Genomic DNA, 21,172 nt, shown 5'->3' with positions numbered 1-21,172 from the left:
CTGTGTATCACTTGCCAAAATTAGAAGTAGCTTGAATGTGTCCTGGAGTGCTGAAACTGGTGAGTGCATTCTTTTCTGAGTATACGCTTCAGAAAATTTTGCTCTGCCATCATCACGTGCATCAGTGTTCGTGAAACAACAAAACACTTTTAGGCTCAGTTTCTGCTTTTTCTTCTTGAGTTCTAAAGGGCTTATAGTGTCTCAACTTCTTGTCAAATATGTGCAGTTGCTGGCTCAGGTGGTAGATTCACACAATGGACATGGGCCAGGGAGGGTCCAAAATATGAGGTTGGACCTTGGGACTGTTGCTTCCACCAATGTCACTTCAGAGCACAGGTTTGGTGCAGGAAACATAGGATTGGTTTCTCTTTTTTACCATGTCCACTCCATGTGCTAGGTAGCTCCCATTCAGACTTTGGAGGCTCTCTGAGATTAAAATTTTACTGACAAGTTAAAAGATTGCAAGGCTTTACTTGAGCACCTCTACCACCACTATTGTGATACTAGTTTTTGAGACTCTGGCTAAAATATAGCAATCTATTGAAAAGTTTCAGAAATAGCTGCTTATATGGAAACTTTGTACTGTATTAGAAGAAGCAATGCTTAATTCAGCAGTTTGAAACATTTATTCTAGCACACACAAAACTGCCTGGAGGGATTTCTACAGCTTCTCTACTTCTATTGGGTTGCCTGGTTGGATTTCTGCTGCAGATCTTCCATGTTTCATGGCAGTGTGGGATCCTCTGCTATTTGTGGGGTGTACTCCTGCTTCCTCTCCTAAATAGCTACCTTAAGTTCCTTGTTCCCAGACTAGATACAGATGGGACAAACATGTTTTATTCCTGCTTGCTTAGTTCATGCTTCCCAATCTCCTGAATTCATTTTCCTTCCTCCCGCGGAAGGAGGATTTTCTGTCCCCAAAGAACATATAATCAACCTTTATTAGTGGGCATAACTTTGGACAATCGTGTTCATGTCAAGAAAAAATACAATAAGAGGATTTATTTTGTTTGTACAGTCAAATTGTTTAAGTACTAACCATCTGTATAGTACCAGTGGTTTGTGGAGCTGTAGTGGCTCATTGGTTTAGTATAAAACTGTGTTATCCCGTAGGCACATTCTCCTTTTTATTTTACTCAGGTGTAACTAGTAGATCTGTTAAAAGGGTGGATAATTTTATTTTACCATTAAGCATCAGAAATATTTGAAAATGCAAGCTATACAGCAATACTAGTGCAATATGGTGTCAGATATCATGTAAGATATAAAAAGGTTTTGGCCCTAGTCATTAAGCTTGATTGTTTCTGTTTTTCTCACCATCCAGGTAATGGTGCCTGGGAGACAAAACACACTTCTGCTTCAGCCTCTGCTGTCTGATACAGAGTACAAAGTTACTATCACTCCCATCTATTCTGATGGGGAAGGAGTCAGTGTCTCAGCTCCTGGCAAAACTTGTACGTACAAACTTTCTGCTTGTCTTTGGCCAGGATATGCCTGAAGACAGGCTTACTCTTTTGGCCTTTTTTACTTGGTTGTAGTAATATATTTTAGTATAAATGTGGGCTTATTTTGCTTGACTTATATGACTTGAGCTTTATATTAATCTCAGTTCATTGAGTTATAAGCAATGGGTTGCTTCTAATTGACAAATTGTATTTTATATTAAAATACTGTGAGTTTGCAGAAGCTTGTTGAGTAATAAAGCTGGTAAGTCCTTGATAGATAGCCCACTGAGGACAAGCCAACTAGTGCAGAAAATAAAGTAAACAATGCCTGCTGGGATAGTGTCAAATCAACCATTGTACTGTTAAGTTTTCTTTTGTGTGAGATCATTACTTCCTAAAGAGCATTAGAAATGCTGCTGAACTTTTTATAAAAGTGATTGCATTATCTCTAGAGTTCTGACCAAGTACCAAAAGATTATTCAGCTGTAGTTTAAGTTCCCTCTCTACTGTGTATTGGTAAGAAATCATCTCATTATGCACCTCTAGTCATGATAGTATAATTTTATTGAATTATTCTCCTAATTTACATAACTTCTGCCTAAATTGAAGTGCTATTTGTATAGACACTTAAATCACTTGTAAATCATTCCTTTGATTTAATTTGAGAGCGTTAAGTGTTCACAAGAGCATGATTTATACATTTAAAATTTTAGTGCACTTGGATTGAAAGAAACTATATAAATAAAAGATAATTATCTCTGAATTGTCTTATGTTTTTAAAAAAATGTAAGGATGAAGTTGGGAATTAATTTGAAAATTCATTGTTTGTTGAACAAAGTTTGTAATTAATCCTTGGTATAACTTGGTATAACTTTCTTAAATATATCAACATTAAGCCACTGATGTAATGCCAAAGATGAATTTGATTAAAGGCTTTCATCCTGGCAATTTTATCTGTAAATCTCAGAGTACTGGGTATTGCACTACTTTCACGTGCGCATCTTGGGTTTTATGCATGTGCTTGTTTGAGAGAAACTTGTAAAAGCTCAGTGTGGTTTCCTTTTAGTACCCCTGTCTGCTCCTAGAAATTTACGTGTCTCAGATGAATGGTACAACAGATTACGCATCAGCTGGGATGCCCCACCATCACCCACAATGGGTTACAGAATTGTCTACAAACCTATCAACAGTGAGTTTTTAAAATGATTTTTTTTTGGTCATTTGTTTTTGACTGTACAATGTCTTGACAACATCTTTTGCTGAACTTTATACTTAAATCTAACAGTTGCAGTTACAGCCTTGAAAGTGCTGTTAACTTATGTGTCTCAGGTTTTGAATATGGAAGTTTCATAGTCACAGAATGATGCAGGTTGGAAGTGATATCTCGCGATCATCTGGTCCAACTCCCTGACAAAACAGGGCCAGCTTGGAACAGGTTTCACTGGACCTTGTCCAGTCAAGTTTGTAATATCTCCAAGGATGGAAATTTCAAAACCTCTCTAAGCCTCTGTTTCAATTTTTGACAACTCTCACTGTGAAACTGTTTATCCTAATAGCTAATCAAAATTTCCCATGTTGGAAATTTTGTCTGTTTTCTCTTACCATCTTCCTATTTGCCTCAGAAGAGATTCTGTCTCCGTCTTCTCTACCCCTCCCATTAGGTAGGTGTAGGCAGCAGTAAGATTGCCCATAGACTTACCATCTTAAGGCGGATCAAACCCATTCTTTCAGTCTGTCCTTTTATGTCATTTTACCATGACTCTTTCTATTTATTTCAGAGACTACCCTTGCTCTCTTCCTGTTCCTCTCTTCTGTGTTCTCCTATCCTGCAAATTCCTTCCCCTCACAATGCGAACAAAGCTTCAGTTTCCTTGACTTCTACTCCCCCTCTACACCTCCTGAATACTTGACATTTTATTCATTGCCCATTTTGCCTGTGCTGCATCCTTTGCCCACCTGCACATTGCAGCTAGACAAGGCACCCAAACTCCTTCAAATTTCTTTAAAAAATCACAGTCCTCTATTGAGAGTGAAACACAACTATTAAGGGATGAAAATACTGTCCAAAGACAATACTGTTGCCTAGTTTCTGAAGCGTATCCATAACAGCTAAGAGAGGGTGACAAAGGAGCTGTTTGCAGTTCTGATTTGGGAAAGTTTTATTCTTTTCTATTTTCATTATCATTTTTGCACAGTGTTAAATGATGCTGTTGTATAAGAACCCCTTAGGGGGTGTATTGCTGGCTGGCATCTGCTGTCCCCCCTATTGGTCCTGGCACACCATCAAACTGAGGAGATCTTTGGCTGCCTATTTAGGGCAGTAGTAAGTCACTGAAGCAGAACAAAAGGGTCTTAACTGACGCCAGTGTCTAGCCCTGCCCTAATGAATCCCACTGCTGAATTTCCCAAGTGTGTTGTGGCTTCTGTCCCTGCAAGGACTGAGCAGAGTGTCTTTGGTTTTGTGTATGGTAAAAAAAAGGGCAAAAAAAATAGCAGTAACTTTAGGAGCACATGTAATTTTCAATGTGTCTTAAGATTTGTTTTAACTACCTGCTAATTCAATGGATGAGCAAATGAATCTCTAATTTTTTCTTTTTCCAGTTCCTGGTCCTGCGTTGGAGACCTTTGTAGGGGATGATATTAATACCATTCTCATTCTAAATCTCTTCAGTGGAACGGAGTACAGTGTTAAAGTATTTGCTTCATACTCAACAGGCTTCAGTGATGCCCTAACAGGCGTAGCCAAAACCTGTAAGAACGATTTCATGCTGTTCAGATCTCTGCAGGCCATTTTTCACTATAACTATGGCTTTGTGGAGCTCCCTAAATAAATTTTTACATGGAAGACTTTCTCAGTTGTGTGCAAATTGTTTTCCTGAAATGAAGGGCTCTCTTTTTTTTTTTTTTTAATCAGACTATATCAGGCTTTAAAATAATGTGCTGGATGTTAGCAAGACAGGGGTCATAAAGCAGATGTTGTTATTTATCAGCCAAACATATTTGCCTAGTAGTAGATATAAATCTCCTTAACGGAAAGTCTATTTAGTCTTTTTATTTCCTAGCTCCATATATATAGTCTGATTTAGTCTTCATATATCTAAAGCTCAATTTTAAATTAGATTTTGACAGAAATATTGCTGTTATAATGATGTTTTTATACTTATTTGTAGTAACTGAATTAACAGTGTTCATTATTTAGTCTTAACTAAATTGACTTAAGTTCCAAAAGTTTCGTCTAAAGATTAACTTTTTTTTTTCCTTCCTGTTGTGGATTTTCTTCACATCATTTTTTTAGGCAGCTTTTGAAATTATTTGCTAAAAATGGATTGGCACAAGTATTTCACTGTAATTCTTTTGTCATTTTCTTTTTGTATGTCTTATTAGAGAAGCAAATATAATTTTTTTGTATTTTAATTTTCAGTGTACCTGGGTGTGACAAATTTGGACTCCTATCAAGTCCGCATGACTAGCCTCTGTGCTCAGTGGCAGCTTCACAGACATGCTACTGCATACAGGGTAGTTATAGAATCACTTGTGGGTAAGTTACTAAATCATTTGATATGCAGCTACAGCCTAACCCAGAGAACTGAATTGCATAAGTTAAGAAATTGTATGCATTTGGACCTGTAGACTGGCTCCTGAAATACTGGAAATGATGGACAGAAGCGAGTTGTTTCCTGAAAGTTTCAGGAGTAGAAGTAGCATTCCTGTCCTTTTATATCAAACAGATGTTGATAACTTGTCCTTTCTATGGGAGGGAGTTTTATCTATCAGAGAAGATAGGTGATTACCCGAGTGTTTGACTGGTGTGAGGGAGAGAAGATGGATAAAGGATGAACTGAGTACATCTAAGATTGTAAATAAACCATCAGTGGTAGCTCTGTAGGATTAGGATGGACACGAGAGGAGGGTAGAAGGGTAGGAAAAGCTCTGACTGAATCCAGACCATGCTCACAGAGTCGAAACAGCATCCATTTTTGTCTGTTCTCATTCTGCTGTTCGTTAATTATAACTTGTAGTAATGTTACTGATCTGGATAAACATGAGATATTTTTATGTGGCAACACATGGTGTGTTGATGTTTTTAGCACTGACTGTGTAGAAGGTGAATTGCAGCCTTTTCTGTCTCACTGATTCTCAGGTGTAGCCAGAAGAGGTTATGGAGAAGTCACTGTTTGTGCAGACTAACTCTTATCCCCAGTAGGCATCAGTGATCTTTTGAATGGTGACAAATTAAAAGCTTGGATAACTTGAGAGAAGTGCAGTTCATACCTTTGATAGATGCCATTAAATGTTATCATGAAAAATAATACTAATTTGGTTGCAAAAAAAAATGACCTTTCTGTGGTATGGCAAATGGATGGTGATACTGTTTATTTGAAGGCCTGGAATACAGACGAGCTGTTCAGAAAGCAGAGATCTTGGCTGGCACAAGACAGCACAGATTTCCTTCTCATCGGAGAGCGAGACAACATTCTGCTTTCATCATATAGGACTGCCAGAATTGTTTCATCTGATCCAAAAGAGCCTAAATGTGAGCAGAACGAGCTAAAGTGTTGTCACGGTTTAAAGCTGGGCTGGCTATTAAACCTGCAGCAGACGCTCTCTGTTAACCCTCCCCCCCCCACCCGAAGGGAAAGGGAAAAGGGAGAGAGACTTACGGGTTGGAAAGTTAAAACAGTTTTAATAAACTATAATAATGAAAAAGAGTATAATAATAATATTGGAATAATCAAATATATACAAATATATATACAAAACCAAGACCGAGCTCCCCCGATGTCGGCAACGTCCCCACTGGCTCTGCAGGGCAGGCTCCGGGAAGGCCCAGGCTGGGCCTAGCGACGGTCGAGAGCTGGATTCAGGGATGCACGGATCGGGATCAGGGGCAGCAGGAAAACAGTCGGAGTCTTCCTTGGACACCGGCCATAGCAGAAAAGAGCCAGAGGAGCGAGACCCTCGTGATCCCCCGGCTTTATACCGAGAATGACGTGTATGGGATGGAATACCCTCGTTGGTCAATTTTGGGTCACCTGCCCTGTCTGCTCCCCCCTGCAGCTGCGACCCCCCTTCGGCTTTTCACTTGTAAGCAGTGAGGAATTCATCAGTGACCTTGGTTTCTCTAAGAAAAAGTACAGCAAGAGCCTTACTGCACAACATCCCTACCGGTGCCTCAGCGATAACTACAAACTTCGAGCGTTATCAGTCCTGGAAGCAGACACTGTCTGCAAAACATGTAGTTAGTTTCAGAAAGTGCAGTTACTTAGAGGAGACTTAGCTGAAAATAAAAATCACTGAAAGGAAAATCGGCCTGGTTTAGGCCAAACCAAGACAAGTGTGAGCAATTGCTTCTTATTAACATCTATCATGAAGAGTCACACAGATTGTGTGTGTGTCTCGTTCAGGCAGTGATCAATTATTTTTATCCTAATGTAACACCTCCTGATAAGGAGTGTCAGGACTTTATCCATTGTCAGCATGTTTTCCAATTCAGAATTTAGCAGAATTAATTTTGGAGCCCTGTAAATACTCTTCCTTAACCAACTTGTTCAAGTGGTTACTAGTGGAAGCTGGAATACTGTATCTAGTTCGGTCTCTCTTGCAATTACTAAGCACATTACAGACTCTGAGAACCAGGGGCAGACAAAGGATGCTGTAGAATTACATAATGCAACAATTCCTCATTAGACTGATAATTTAGGACGACATCCAAAGCCCATTGATGACAGTGTTAGTGATTTTTATTAACTTCAGTGCATGGGGTGAAATTAATCTTTTTTCCTGCAGATGTCTGACACATACCTCAGCTCCTACTTTTAATATGAAGGATGAAATGTTTCAGGGACCTCTGCACAGAGGTGAATTTCCAGAAATAAGGCAGCATGTAGTTTATTAATTTATGTCAACCACTTGCCCTTCATCTGCTGTCGTGTCCCCTTCTTATTTCAGACTCAAATTACATTATTCAATAAAACAGTAAAGAAATGTTTCAATGGCTTCTTTTATAATTCCAGATGGGAAAAAGCGAGAAGTAAATCTTGGTGGAGGGACGCCTAGACATTGTTTCTTTGAGCTTATGCCTGGAACTGAATATAAAATCAGTGTTTATACACAGCTTCAGGAGATAGAGGGCCCTGCTGTAAGCATCATGGAGACAACACGTAAGTAAAATAGATCAGAGTTCAGCCAGCAGCGATCATGCTTGATTGCTTCTCATGCTTTGCCCTTTGGCCGCAGATGTGCTATAGATACACAGTTGCCTTTAGCTGAGTTTTTAATTTTTCAACCACATTGTGACTCCTCCACAGAGTTGCAGGATTCTTACACCACTACTTGATACACTGCTGTGTATTACTTGTGAAGTCATATTCACCAACTGTATTGGACTTCTTAATGAGAATGAAACAGGGAGGATGGTTTAACTTTCTTCATAAAAAATCCCACTAGGGGATACTCTGAAAATCCGTGACTTTGGAAAAAAAAATCCAGAAAAATGAAGCAAACAGAGAAACAGAGAAAGTTTTGTATCCTGCAGCTCTTGTTATTTAATAAAATTTCACCAGCGTCTGAGTAATTTACAGTTAAATGGGACCTTGATACCCAATCTACTTACGTATTTTAAAACAAACAAACCAAAAAACCTTTTTATTATTATTCTCAATAGCACAAGACAGGCAAAAAAAGCCCTCATAGCTGTTTATGAAGGCAAGATCCTGCTTTCATGAATTCAAAATACTGCAAAACAAAATACAGGATGAACAGAGTGAATATTTTAACATTATCTTTCTTTCTTCGAGCCCATATTCAGTCTCAGTAACACCTTTCTTCTCATACTATATTACTATTCACGACAATGCTGTTACCCTTCTCTCAGGGTAGATAATATTTATAATTTTCCTCTTCAGGTGAACCCTCCCACACTTATGGTTTCACATAGGAGAAACTTGCACAGGTGCATGACTCTACTTCTCAGTTGTCCAGGGTTAATTCTTAGAGCAGTGAGGAACAAGCTAACCTTCTCCTGCTTTTTGCAGGAATGCATTTCGTGTGCTCTGCAGTTCAGAGAGTTAGGAGACATAAGGAAGAACACACCTTGGCCTACATGTCCATTTGAAAAAGATGGTTTGTGATGCAGACAAATTATTGTATCACCTCAGAAGAAAACACTCATCAGGGTGACCCGTACCTCTCTGGTGCTTAGAGAGCAGCCTTTCAAGTCACCTTGCTGCAGTTGTGACCCTTTCTAAATGGGTCTAGTCCTGGTCTGTCTGTGGTCATGGAGGTGTCCTGGGTAGTAGTTTCTTGTAGGTGTTTCAGAGTCTTGGCCCTTTCTTTTGTTGGAGCCAATGGGAAAACACACATCAGCTGCACTGGGAGTCAACTTGGATGTGGACATGAGGCTTGTAATCAATCCTGTTTGCACTAATCTTTCACAAAGATAGGTGCCTTTTCTGAAGTTTGCTGCAGGCAACAAAGCCACAGTCCTGTAGAGTTGTGGTCAGAACTGCATTTCTAGCTGGAAACTTAATGAGGTCTTCCACCGAATTCAGGAAAATCTTGATCAGGGCAGGCTGTCATCTGCTCTGAGTGCAGGCACTGGCTTGCTTTTGCACTGTCTTTTTGTATTTTGGATTGCAGGACTAATGTCTTCTTCCTTCCAGGGTGGGTGGAGACCTACTTTCTGTGACTAAGTACTGGTTGTGGTCAGAAAGGAAAAGGATGCTGGCCTTTTACAAAATGAACTATGGATACCAGGTCAATAATAGGGCTGCCACATGGTCTGCTACACTGGGGAAACCCAAAAAGGGGCAGTTCCAGTAGTAGTTCAGTTGTATCATTCTATCATTCACACTGAAATGCAGCAATTAGTTGCTCTGTAATAGTACTATCCTTTTTCTGGTGGTCAGTAGAGGAGGACATTACATACACATGGCTCACCTACATTTCTCTCCAATTGCATAACTAGTTGATTAGAGATAATGAATTTTAATGTGGACATGAGCAGAAAATGCTGTGTTTAATATAGATAAAATATACTGGGCTTTTAGGCATTTTTTAATATTCCTTCCTTTTATTCTCCAGTACCAATTCCAACTCAACCGCCAACAACACCTTCAACGCCACCTCCACCACCTACAATCCCTCCTGCAAAAGAGGGTAAGTGCTGCATGTGTGGGTTCATAATAATTTTAAGGTATTGATGCAATGTTTTTCTGCTTCTGACACTATTTTAGACTTGTGAGGATCAGATTTCAAAATGTGTTTGCTACAGCAACACTGTTAAGGCAGCTGGCTTAAATTTAATGAGCCAAAAATCTGACATCATTATTGTATTCTTGAAATATGCAGAAAGGAATGTTAATATGTGTGAGATTTTCTTTTTCCAGAACTCCTAAACCATACATATCAACTAAGGCAGACATTCTAGGGTAATTAAACTTCTAAAGCAGCATGATTTTTAAAATTATGTCTACTTCAGGTAATGAGAAGAGTGTTGGCCATGTTCAGTCTCTTCTCTCTTTAAGTAGACTTCCTTATCATTTGAACACGTAGTGTTTTGTACAGTCTCATAAATATTTATGTGAGGGGAGCATTATTGTTGGAGACTGAGGGTCAAATCCATCAGCTTGAATTCAGCGAACCAAACTGATGCATAGTAATTGAGAATTTAATCCATAAGTACAGGAAAAAAAAATATTGTGTGTGTTTTAGAACTTCATAGCAGCAGATGTTTTTTTTTTTAATACAAGGAGTAATCAACAGAAAATGAGAAATACAGGTACGTATCTTCCTGTCCCATTCTCTGGATTTAGATGAACATTTTTCTTCGAGATGAAATATGTTGAAAAACATAACTTTGCTTTAAGACTCTTTGATTCTGTAGAACATGGAAGGTTCCCAGTTCCCATGAAAGAGTGAGCGACTTGTGTGAGCAGGTGTACAGCTCTGCAGGCCATTTTGCATAAGAACATGCTGGAATAAGATGAGATGGGAGAAACTTGCATTGCTCCTAAATAGTGCAGTTAAAGGGATGACCATTAGGCACTACAGAGCTTAGGGTTACTTTTTGAATGGACTAGGTTCCCACTAGGAGCCTCCACAGTCGAGATTCTCTTATATTGCTTACTGTGTCATGCTAGGAGTCTGGGACTGTGTAAGTTCATGTGTGACTCTTCTTAACAACATAAGTATATTCTGTGACAGGGTCTGTCAGTGCAGACCATTCACCCCTTGCAGAGCTCAGCTGGTTCTACACCTGCACTGAAGTCAATGCCAGCAGGTGTGTTTGCTAAAGCATTGTTAACTAACGTTAAACAAGGGCTTTTCATGACAGTTGCATTGTCTTAAGTGATTTATGAGATTTCATGAGGAGTTGAGGCATTGATCTAATTCCAAAATACTTGCTTTTCTTTCCCAGTGTGCAAAGCAGCCAAAGCTGACCTAGCGTTCCTGGTGGATGGGTCATGGAGTATTGGAGATGACAATTTCAATAAAATAATTAGCTTTCTCTATAGCACTGTTGGAGCTTTGGATAAGATTGGTCCTGATGGAACGCAGGTAATAACTTGTAGAGAGAGAGAGGGCACATGGACTTGACAGGGTATTTTAAACTAGCATCAGAAGTTAAATGAATCAAAAAGTAATTGACGTCATTTCACAGTTCTTTTGAAAATATAAACTGCTTTAGGACAGCATTTTTTCCCAATATCTTCTTTTAGGCACACCATATGGTGAAATTCACGATTTGAATTTTGCTAGCATGGAGGCTAAGTATAATTTCAGTCTCCTCTAAATCATTCTAATGAGATTTAAGTTGTCGTAATGCTTTTGGTGTTGGTACTCACTGTGGTATTTATTTCTAAATAAGCTAAAAATGGCACTGATAAGGAAAATTAAAGGTTCGTTTATTTACAATCATATGCTCTACACAATCTTCAATGCTTGAAATAAAAGATAGTATTTATAATGATTGTTCTATTTATGTGTTTGTTTAGAGAGATGCTTGAATGTACTCCAGAAAAGATTATTGGCAAATACATTTATTTAATTGTGACCTGTATAATATGCAGTTTGGGATAGCATTGAAAATTATTTTTAACTTGTCCAAGCATTCCTGAAGAATGTTCAATTTTTACGGCTATTTTCCCAGAATATAGTCCATGGTTCTTCAGAAACTTATGCAGAAGCTTGAGCTTAAGCATATGAGTAGTTCCCTTTAAATCAGGGACACCACTTATAGAATATGAAGTTCAATATATGTTTTGTGATTTGTAGGGGTTTAGTGTATAATATTGAAATACAGGGTCTGGACTCACGTAGCACCATATTTGGGATATGCAATATTTTGGAACATGTTCTTGCATCTTTGTATTACTTGCTTCAGTATTGCTCCCTAACTTAAGTGACTTACGTGCAGCTATTAATTTGTGGAGACTGAATAAAGTCCTTGCAGTTCTGTGTACAAGTAACTGTACATGTGTGAGCAGCTGTAACTAGGATTTGCTTTTGGGCTCAATTGAGAGTGCTTTTGCCAAAGTGGGTATTACTTTTCTCATGTTGTTTGCTGCAAAATGAAACCATAAAGTGTTAGGTGGTTGCCAAGGCTGCAGAGAGTAAAATTAAACTTTACTTAGTGAAAGCTTCTTAAAGAGAAAAAAAAAAAAATCTGGCTTCAATTTAAGGATGAAGCAAAGTTACAAGATAAATCCTTGCTTTAAATGCGCTGATTCACTTACTTTTTGCTTATACACTGGGTGGTGCCTTAGTAATGAACACATCTTCTGTGTGCACAGGTGGCAATAATTCAGTTCAGCGATGATCCCCGGACAGAATTTAAATTGAATGCATACAAAACAAAAGAGACTCTTCTTGAAGCTATTCAGCAAATAGCCTACAAAGGAGGAAATACAAAAACAGGTGAGAAAGGTCATGGTTATGGTGCAGATTTTCTCCCTGCTATTCTCTGTGCAGTATTTCTTTCCCATTTGCTCTGTGGTTTAATATATCAGTGCAAAAACAGTGAAAACATGGTATCTCCACACTGGAGGTGAAAGGTTGGGCTATGAAGTTAGAAAGTCTTTGTAATCTGCAGTTCACACCCTGCATCCCCTACTGCTGGCTATTCACCCCTCTGGCCAACAGTGATGTCAAGGATCAGGGAGGAAAGGAAAGAGGCATCTAGGCAGAAGTAAATGACTTTGGGGATTTTGGAAGGTGGAATGGGGAGTAATACAAAATCAGCTTTTGGCAAGAGGGGAGGTGGGAGGGGAGAGAAAGTGGGAGGGAGCTTGCAGAGCATGTAGAAAACAGTGGACGGAGAAGAGGGTCTGTTTGGTTATAAGCCAGGACAGTTAAGCCTCAGTGGTATGTTTAAGACTGGGCTGGGGGAAGATGTCTGTAAACTGAAGTAGTTACATTTTAATTAATCCCTTGAGATAGCTCGCTAATGTGAAGAAATTAAAGATGAGTGCTGAAGGGTTAAAATCTGTTTTAGTTGGAAACCATGTGTTTTTTTTATTCTCAGACTGCACAGAAATTTCTTGCAGCTGTTGCATTGCATCCAGTCTCAGTAGTATCAAAATAACACGTTTTTCATTTACTCAAGAAAATGCTACAGTGGCACTTTCAGTTGTCACCTGGACTGTGCCCTACAAACCAGTAAGGGCAGATTTTGTTACCTCTAACCTGCACAGAATACCCTTTCCCACATGTCATGTTCTTGAACTTCACCTTCTGGGTTGAAGAAACAAATGGCTGAAGCCATAAAATTTTCAAAGCTTAGTGTCAAAATTAAACTTTTCTAAACCTCTGTTTTAATAACTACAGAATGCACTAATTTATGGACTACTCAGGACCCAACAGATTTCTCTTTTTACCGATATCTAACATGACATGAGAAGCCAATAGAAATTGAATTTATGTCACAGTGAAAGTACGTTGTCAATTTTTTCTGTTTCAGGCAAAGCTATTAAACATGCGAGAGAAGTCTTGTTTACTGGAGAGGCAGGCATGAGAAGGGGCATTCCAAAGGTTTTGGTTGTCATTACTGATGGGCGATCACAGGACGATGTGAACAAAGTCTCCAGAGAAATGCAACTAGATGGTAAAATGTGTAGTTTTAAGAACTATTAGTGTTTTCCTTTTTCTCATTAATTATAACTACGTAAGTGTGGGCATGAGATAAGGGTAACTTTTGCTCCAGGAAGATTTCTAAGTTTAAAGAAAACAGACAGCAAATGCTGAGAAACTCACTAGGATGTGATTAGATTCTGGATTTTTTTTGGTGATTAATACTATTGTTTTTCATTTTGGCAGCAGTGCTAAAATAATGTAGTAGTCAATGGAATTGACTTCATCATGGCTCCCATGATGAAGAATTATGGGGACATTATCCTGAGAATCTGGCCTGTCATCTATGAAGTGTAGTCTCATGGTTACCAGCAAACTGAACTGTTTTGTTTTCCATACAAGAGGTCCTTTGAAAATTCTTTCATATGTTCTTTTACTGGTTCTGATCTGCTCTCATGTTACACTAATTACCTTTAGGAATTTTTTTAAACAACCAATTTTAGAGCTTTAAGAAGCCACACAGTGTTGTGAGTCTAAGCAACCCAGTCTAAGAACCGGGTTAGTTTTTGTAGAAATGTCTGATGCTGGGGTTTGTATCAAAACCCAAAGGGCACAGTGTGCCACATGTAACAAAACTAAAGGACAGAAGAAAATACTATCATCCTTTTAATGTGAGGAAATCTAATAAGAAATTACATTTGTGCTTTTTTATTTGCCTTTAGACTTGGACAGCTATGAAGTTACCAGTGTATGTTACTGATTCCTGAAACCCAATGCAATCATTGAGCTTGGCTGCCTGCTTGTATTATTGCTGGATGCCAAGTGCAGTGCCTTCATAAGTAAAATCATATCACAAAATAGTAGAGCATGTGTAACTTGTTTTAAGTAGCAATCAAGAAAACCCCTTATTTGTGATTAAATTGGAGTCTATGTCTAAGCTGAACGTAAAATATTCAACTGTCAGGTAAGTCTTGCAGTTGCCTTATTAACTATTAGACTGGCAACGACCTCGAGAGGAGACAGCATATGATGGGCGTTCAGTTGCTGACTGGGATGTGTCACCTTGGACAAACGACTTCCTCTCTCTCATTTTCTTCTGTGTGTGCTGTATGCATAGGCTGCAGATAGGTTGGAGCAGGTACTGACTTGCATCTACGATAGAGACTGGCATGAAGAGGTGCTGATCTTGGATGAGACATGAAGATGTTGTTGTAATACATTAAGTCAAAGTTTTGTTATGCTAAAAGCTCTGCAGAAGGTGATGAATGCCCTTGGGCCTCATTCAAACTTAAAGACAATGTTGCTTGACTGGAGTAAATTTGGGACTGAGCCATGCAAGAACACTGTGCCCATTAACAGTATTCAGCCTGATGTAGACAGCTTTTTTCTTTATCTTTTGGGGAAAGGAGAATATCAAAAAACTTTTAGCTAGTTTGCTGCTCCTCACACATAGAGCATACAATTCCAATTTCATTTAAATCTTTGACGACAGGCTCAAATTTTGAAATATATTCATGCAGAATATATAGAACAGATTCAACCAGTGCAGTTAAATTGCTGATGAAATGAGAATGCATTTATTTCAGTGTTCACTCATGAGGCAGCAGTGGCTTGAAAACTCTGATTAATATATGGCACAGAACAAAATCTGTAAAAGAACTACAGGAAATTAATTACTGAGCTTTGTATTTATGATACTTGATACATGGACATTTTTGTGTGTAATACAGTATAGCATTAAATTAGAAAAGCATTTAAACATATGCTAAAACTTTAAACTACTGAGTAGTCTTATATGTCTTCAAGAAAGCACTTAAGGATTAACTGATTAACGATAAAACAGCCAAAAGAAATATCTCACAGAGAATACATTACCTTTATTTTAGATTACATGCATGAATTTTCTTGTGTTATGGGATGATAATAAAATCTCCACCTTTGTATTTGATCAGGAAAGGAGCCAGTGCAAATACAGTTGTATTCATATTGTATTTCCACTCTCTAAATGAATGACTCACAAGGGTGTTCTTTTTTGTTTTACAGGTTTCAGCTTTTTTGCTATTGGAGTAGCCGATGCTGACTATTCAGAGTTAGTTAATATTGGCAGCAAGCCCAGTGGAAGACATGTCTTCTTTGTGGATGACTTTGATGCCTTTTCAAAGATTGAAGATGAGCTGATCACTTTTGTTTGTGAAACTGCATCAGCAAGTTAGCCATTTTGACTTTTACTTGCTTCTAAAATAAGTGCTAAATACTGGGGTTTTTTGTAACTATTAATTTTCTATTAAGATGTATTCTTGAAAGTATATCTTTTAACATAATTTACTACAGGTATTCTAACTCTAATGTTATTTCCATAAAAGATTAAGGAGATGAAGTTGTTGTGACTTCAAAATAATTAATGGTTGGTTGCTTTAAATCCAGAATAGATCCATTGGTTGTCAAAAAGATATTTCACATTTGAAACATTGTTAATAGTTCAGAATTTAATAATAAAAAGTTAATTATATTTTATTTTATAGGCTACTGTAACCATCTGTAAGAGTAGAGTTGGCTACTTTCATTGCTATTCAAATCACGTGGTTAATTTATTAACAGAGACCCAATCGTTAACTTTCGTATTATAGAAAGCAGAAGAGTTGTAACCTAAGGAAAAGCATAAAACATGCCCAAACTCTTTGAAATCTGTGAAAATGCCACACTTCAAACTGTTTATGAAAATGAAGGGAAAGACATTCTGAAACAACACCTAATGGTTAGAGGTGAATAATTCACATGCTTTTAAGTGTGTGCCCTCAGTATGTTTCCTTATATGTAAGCCAGGAAGTACAGTGTATTGCTGATGTGAATCATTTGTGATTGTAAGGAGTCCTTGTGCATGGGACTGTGAGTTATCAGAGCTGGTAAACACAAATATGTTGCTTGTGTCCCACCAATTCTTTGGTTTTGACCTTAAACTCTACTTTCAATGGTAGAGAGAACTTAGAACATTCAGGATGCTCAACAGTAGCATTTATTGGTCACTTGTGCTTGTATTCCAAAAGTGATCTCTGAATATGAGTATCCTGGGGTGCCATATTTGACACCCTGCATCTAGGCTTATTGATTTCCCAGGGCACTTTCCTGGAAGAGGTTAGTGTGTTTTCTTCCCTGCCAGAAGAAAAATATAAAACAGATTTACAGCTATTTAAAATGGGTGCACACATCTTAAGGACTGCATGCGATTCTGGTCTCTGTTGCTCATGAAAGCTATTGTGGAGTTTGAAAAGGTACAGAGAACGCCAGCTAAAATAATTGAACTTGAGATGGAGTTAGGCTGGAGAAGCTCCCAAATAGAGAACTAGAGAGTGCTTGGTTAAAACCCAGTGTAAAACATGCTGTTTTACACAGCAGGCAGTGAATTTGTTGCCACAAGAGGTTATGAAGGCAGGTTCATAGAAGGATTAGACAAATTCATGGATAACAGATCCATAAACGGATATTTTATGGAACACAGGGATGTACCCTTTAACGTCTTTGCTATAACCTGTGTGGATCCTGAGGAGCATCAACTGAATGGAGTAGAAAGTGGCCAGGTTTTCATGCCCTTCCTAAAGAGCATCTTTGCTGCAGCTGGGGATAGAGTAGTGGGCTGAGTGGATCATTGTTCTGACCCGGTGGGACATCTCTTGTATCCTTAAATATATCTTTCCTTATTTTCCAGCCTGCCCATTGGTAGTGAAAGATGGCAACAATTTTGCAGGTACAGTATTTTTGTGTTCATTTTTGTTCCTGATTTGTGGAATCATTTTCATTACCTGATTTTCACAATATTAGGCAATAAATTTCACTTTATGCTAACAGCTGTTAAACAGATGGTGATATGAAACTCCTTGATGCAACTGGCTTTATCCTTTTTTTGTTTCCTGTAATGCAGTATTAATTTAAATTAATATAATGTATATTTTGATACCTTCCAGGATTTAAAATGATGGAGATGTTTGGTTTGGTTGAAAAGGAGTTTTCAGCTGTGGAAGGGGTTTCAATGGAACCTGGTACATTTAATGTTTACCCATGTTACAGACTTCACAAGGATGCCCTGGTATCCCAGCCTACCAAGTATGTATTAACATATAAATAGTCGTAAACCACATGAAGATAATTGTCCAGTGTGGGCAATTATTCATTTCAGGGATCAGTATTTTCACGTCAGAACAGCAGAGATGCTAGTGTATATCTACATTATACCCATGAATAGGAAGAGTGTTGGTGTCCTGAGTCCTCAATCAGTTTCATTCAAAAATAGCAGTTGAGGGTAAAAGTAGGTAAGCCCACTGGCTATTTTGGGTTTCCCACATGAGCCAGTTTCTGGCTTGTGCCAGTTTACACCTGCACAAAATTGCTTGATGCTATGTCTGGGCAGATTCCAGTATGTAGTACTTTGTGAAACATGCCTCTGGAAAGTGAATTATGTCTCAAAGAGTGCAGAATGTCCGAGTCAGAGTGGGAACCTGCTTTAGGTGTCCTCAGCCACCTTCTGCATCAGTCTATGTCCATTCATTGATTACAAAGGAAGATTATCTTCTTATACTGAAATGAGTCTGTGTGAACACCATCTAGTACCTTCCTGGGAGGCAGGACATAGTTCAGTGACAAGGACTATGTCCTGGGAGAGATATGAAGGAGGTGATGAAGAAACCTCCCATCAAACTTTTATAGTCATTCCTCAGAGAGGAAGTGATGGAAACTCTCCATTTCCTCTATGAACAGTGTGTATGTTGTGTTTGGTTCCTCTCAGCCCAGTCCCCCACTTCGTATTAAGTGGCACCAGAAAAAAGCAGTGGCCCTGCTGGACTAAACATGGTATGGAACAAAAAGTATTCTTTAGCTGAGATAAATAAGGAAGAAAAACAGTGGGAAATTACTTTTAAGGTTTATATTAGATGTCATCTTAGTGTTTTTGTGTAATTATCCTGTTGTGTCCCAGTTGGAGCTATGCTTCTTGGAGCTGTTTCACATTCTCTGTGTTTAGTTTCCTCCTGGGTCTAGATGGACTGGAATTTCCAGGGATTAGCATTTCTCACTTCTTTTTCCCTTTCTGCTCTTTCTAATCGGATCTGCTTCATTTATATGCTCTTCTCTAGCTGCCACCCCAGCCCAATCTTACTGCTTCATTAGGCTTTCACTCCCTTTCATGGTTCAGAGAATACCTTTCTCTCGATGATCTACAGGTACGTCTGAATAATACCACTTGTTTTATGTCATCTCATCTGTGCACTGAATGTCATTAACGTTGTTCTCCTTTTTTGATCTCCATATCCCCAAACCTTGCGTTTGCCCCACCCTGCTTACTGAATTTTCTTTTGTTTGCGCTTTGTTCAATGGGCATACTGTAAGGCTTTGTTCTTATACGTGTAGAGTTCCCTCACTCTTTTCTCTATGGGAAACGTGCAGTGTAACATTACGTTTGACCATCTACAGACACTGTGCAGAATATATTGATTATATATCACATTTAACTCCTTTTCCAGCATGATTTATTTCTATACATCTTATATGTGCCAGAAACACTTTTGAAGAAATGGATCATATTTGGGGAACAGAAATTGGTTAAACAACCTCTTCAGGCTTCTTTCAGATCCCTTTACTATGATTTTAAGGAATCAGTGTAATTAATATTTTCAACATACAGTCAGTTGTTTCAGACACTTGTCCAAATGTACACTTTGGGATTTGACAGAAGAAGATTAAATTAAATCAAAAGTACTAAATAACATTTTTTAGGAAATGGCATAAAATAACATGCTTCTTTTATATCATAAATTTTTCTGTTTTGACTTCACTTTCTACATATTGGCTTTGAAATGGGTAAACTGTGTTCCATATAATTTATGAAGCTTCCCATAACAGTCTCTGTCATTCCTAATTTCTGTCCATTATGGATGGATTAATGAGAAAGGACATGTCTATTAAGATTGGTCTTCCAAGCAACTTCTATTTTCATTGTCTGTTAAACCAGACAATAGCAAAGTCTTGCGAGTGGCTACTGTTTTTCAAAAGCTTTTAATATAATTAATTTCAGCTTTACTTCAAACTGACCTCTGATGTGGTCTTCAAATTTAAAAAAAAAATTAATAATTAAGGGCAATTTTGTAAATTTCAATGGAAAAGATAACTTCTTTCTGCATAAGTGTTCTTTTGATAGTTATCAAGTTGAGTAGATTTTGCAAACACTTACTCATACTGCTTCTCAGTCTCGATTTCCAAAGAAATATACAGAGTAATAGAAAGCATGTTAAGTGAACATCTGGTGAGTAAATCACCAAATTTAATGTTTGTTTCAGTTTAAAAAACATTATTTCTCTTTCAGGTATTTGCATCCTGAAGGTCTGCCTTCTGATTACACCATTACATTTCTCTTTCGTATACTCCCCGACACACCTGAAGAGCCATTTGCTCTTTGGGAGATTTTAAATGAAGAATATGAACCACTGGTTGGAGTTATTTTAGACAGTATGTATTTTATATTTTATATTTTGTATTTTATGTATTTTATATTTTTCTTTAACTGTACGAATGATTCATTCTGTATCTAGATTTATTATTGCCAATGTTTTGATCTGCTGCCAGAACAACTACCTGAATCTGGAAGGTGATAGTCTCTAATGGATGCTTTTTAGGTTTAATTTAACTGAATTTAATTTGGAGTTAGGGTCAAATTTTGAGTACAGTGCTCTAAACTGGGAGCAATAATACTGAAATCCAAAGAACTGTACTAGATGTAAATTGATGTAAGGGAGCTACTCATTTGCTTTTAAAACTTCCACTGCTCTGAATCTGGTTTTAATAGAATCTATCTTGATATATGCCAGTGGTAGTGACAGTGCGGTATATGTAGAGGCAATGCAGTTTGGTGGATAGCAGACAGAGCTAGAGACATGACCTCTTGATGACTCTCTTCATTTCTACTTGATTTGACTTCCACAACTGTAAAACGGGGATTATAATTTAGGTTTCCATATGTACTGTTGAAAAGATGTAGATACTATGATAGCTGTTCTTCATAGCTGCCAATTGTAAAAGAGATATATTAGTACTTATCTTTCTATGTTTCCTATAATTTTTTAGATGTCACCTTGGAATAGGTGGAAATTGGGCATTTAGCTAGCTTGAGGATCCATGCCTGCTGTTCTTGTCCAAGTCTCACAAAGAACTAGTGGGAGAGTAGGATCAGGCAGGCATGGGTGAGGTAGACTCCCAACTATTGGCCCATCCTTCCTGTCAAACCAGGAAAGAGCATTTCTCTGAGAACTTGTTACTTCCAGATCAGTATATCACTTATGAATGTCTTTTACTAACATTTGATCTGACATCTTTGGTTGTCTTTGTTAAACACAAAGTTGACCCTTTCAAATAATGTATTAGGCCTTTTCTTCCTCTAACACAGAGCCCTTATTTTTATTCTCACACAGATGGTGGTAAAACTCTGACTTTCTTTAACTATGACTACAAAGGAGATTTTCAAACTGTGACTTTTGAAGGTCCTGAAATAAGGAAGATATTCTATGGGAGTTTTCATAAGGTTTGTAATGGTAGTAGGAAAAAAAATCATTCTGAATAAATGTTTGGGAGTGTTTTATGTTTTGAAATCTTCTTTCATGTGGTCAAATGCTGCCAAA

At 38.0% G+C, this 21,172-nt stretch overlaps 1 protein-coding gene across 3 annotated transcripts in view; it reads left to right on the top strand.

The window, feature by feature from the left end:
* The window catches only part of COL14A1 (collagen type XIV alpha 1 chain), a 127,711-nt gene that overhangs the window by 62,984 nt on the left and 43,555 nt on the right, over positions 1 to 21,172 (top strand). For all 3 annotated transcript variants that reach the window (XM_068395703.1, XM_068395702.1, XM_068395701.1), the window contains exons 19-32: positions 1,325 to 1,454; positions 2,512 to 2,634; positions 4,047 to 4,196; positions 4,867 to 4,983; positions 7,460 to 7,606; positions 9,528 to 9,602; positions 10,864 to 11,003; positions 12,239 to 12,362; positions 13,405 to 13,548; positions 15,558 to 15,722; positions 17,218 to 17,256; positions 17,474 to 17,612; positions 19,864 to 20,006; positions 20,966 to 21,075. In XM_068395703.1, the coding sequence (XP_068251804.1) occupies positions 1,325 to 1,454; positions 2,512 to 2,634; positions 4,047 to 4,196; positions 4,867 to 4,983; positions 7,460 to 7,606; positions 9,528 to 9,602; positions 10,864 to 11,003; positions 12,239 to 12,362; positions 13,405 to 13,548; positions 15,558 to 15,722; positions 17,218 to 17,256; positions 17,474 to 17,612; positions 19,864 to 20,006; positions 20,966 to 21,075 (1,746 nt within the window). The remainder of the gene's footprint in view (positions 1 to 1,324; positions 1,455 to 2,511; positions 2,635 to 4,046; positions 4,197 to 4,866; positions 4,984 to 7,459; positions 7,607 to 9,527; positions 9,603 to 10,863; positions 11,004 to 12,238; positions 12,363 to 13,404; positions 13,549 to 15,557; positions 15,723 to 17,217; positions 17,257 to 17,473; positions 17,613 to 19,863; positions 20,007 to 20,965; positions 21,076 to 21,172) is intronic.

Source organism: Nyctibius grandis, chromosome 3 (assembly GCF_013368605.1).
Source record: "Nyctibius grandis isolate bNycGra1 chromosome 3, bNycGra1.pri, whole genome shotgun sequence".
Classification (NCBI taxonomy): domain Eukaryota; kingdom Metazoa; phylum Chordata; class Aves; order Nyctibiiformes; family Nyctibiidae; genus Nyctibius; species Nyctibius grandis.
Note: the sequence above shows the minus strand (reverse complement) of the source record. Positions and strands in the feature narration are given on the sequence as shown.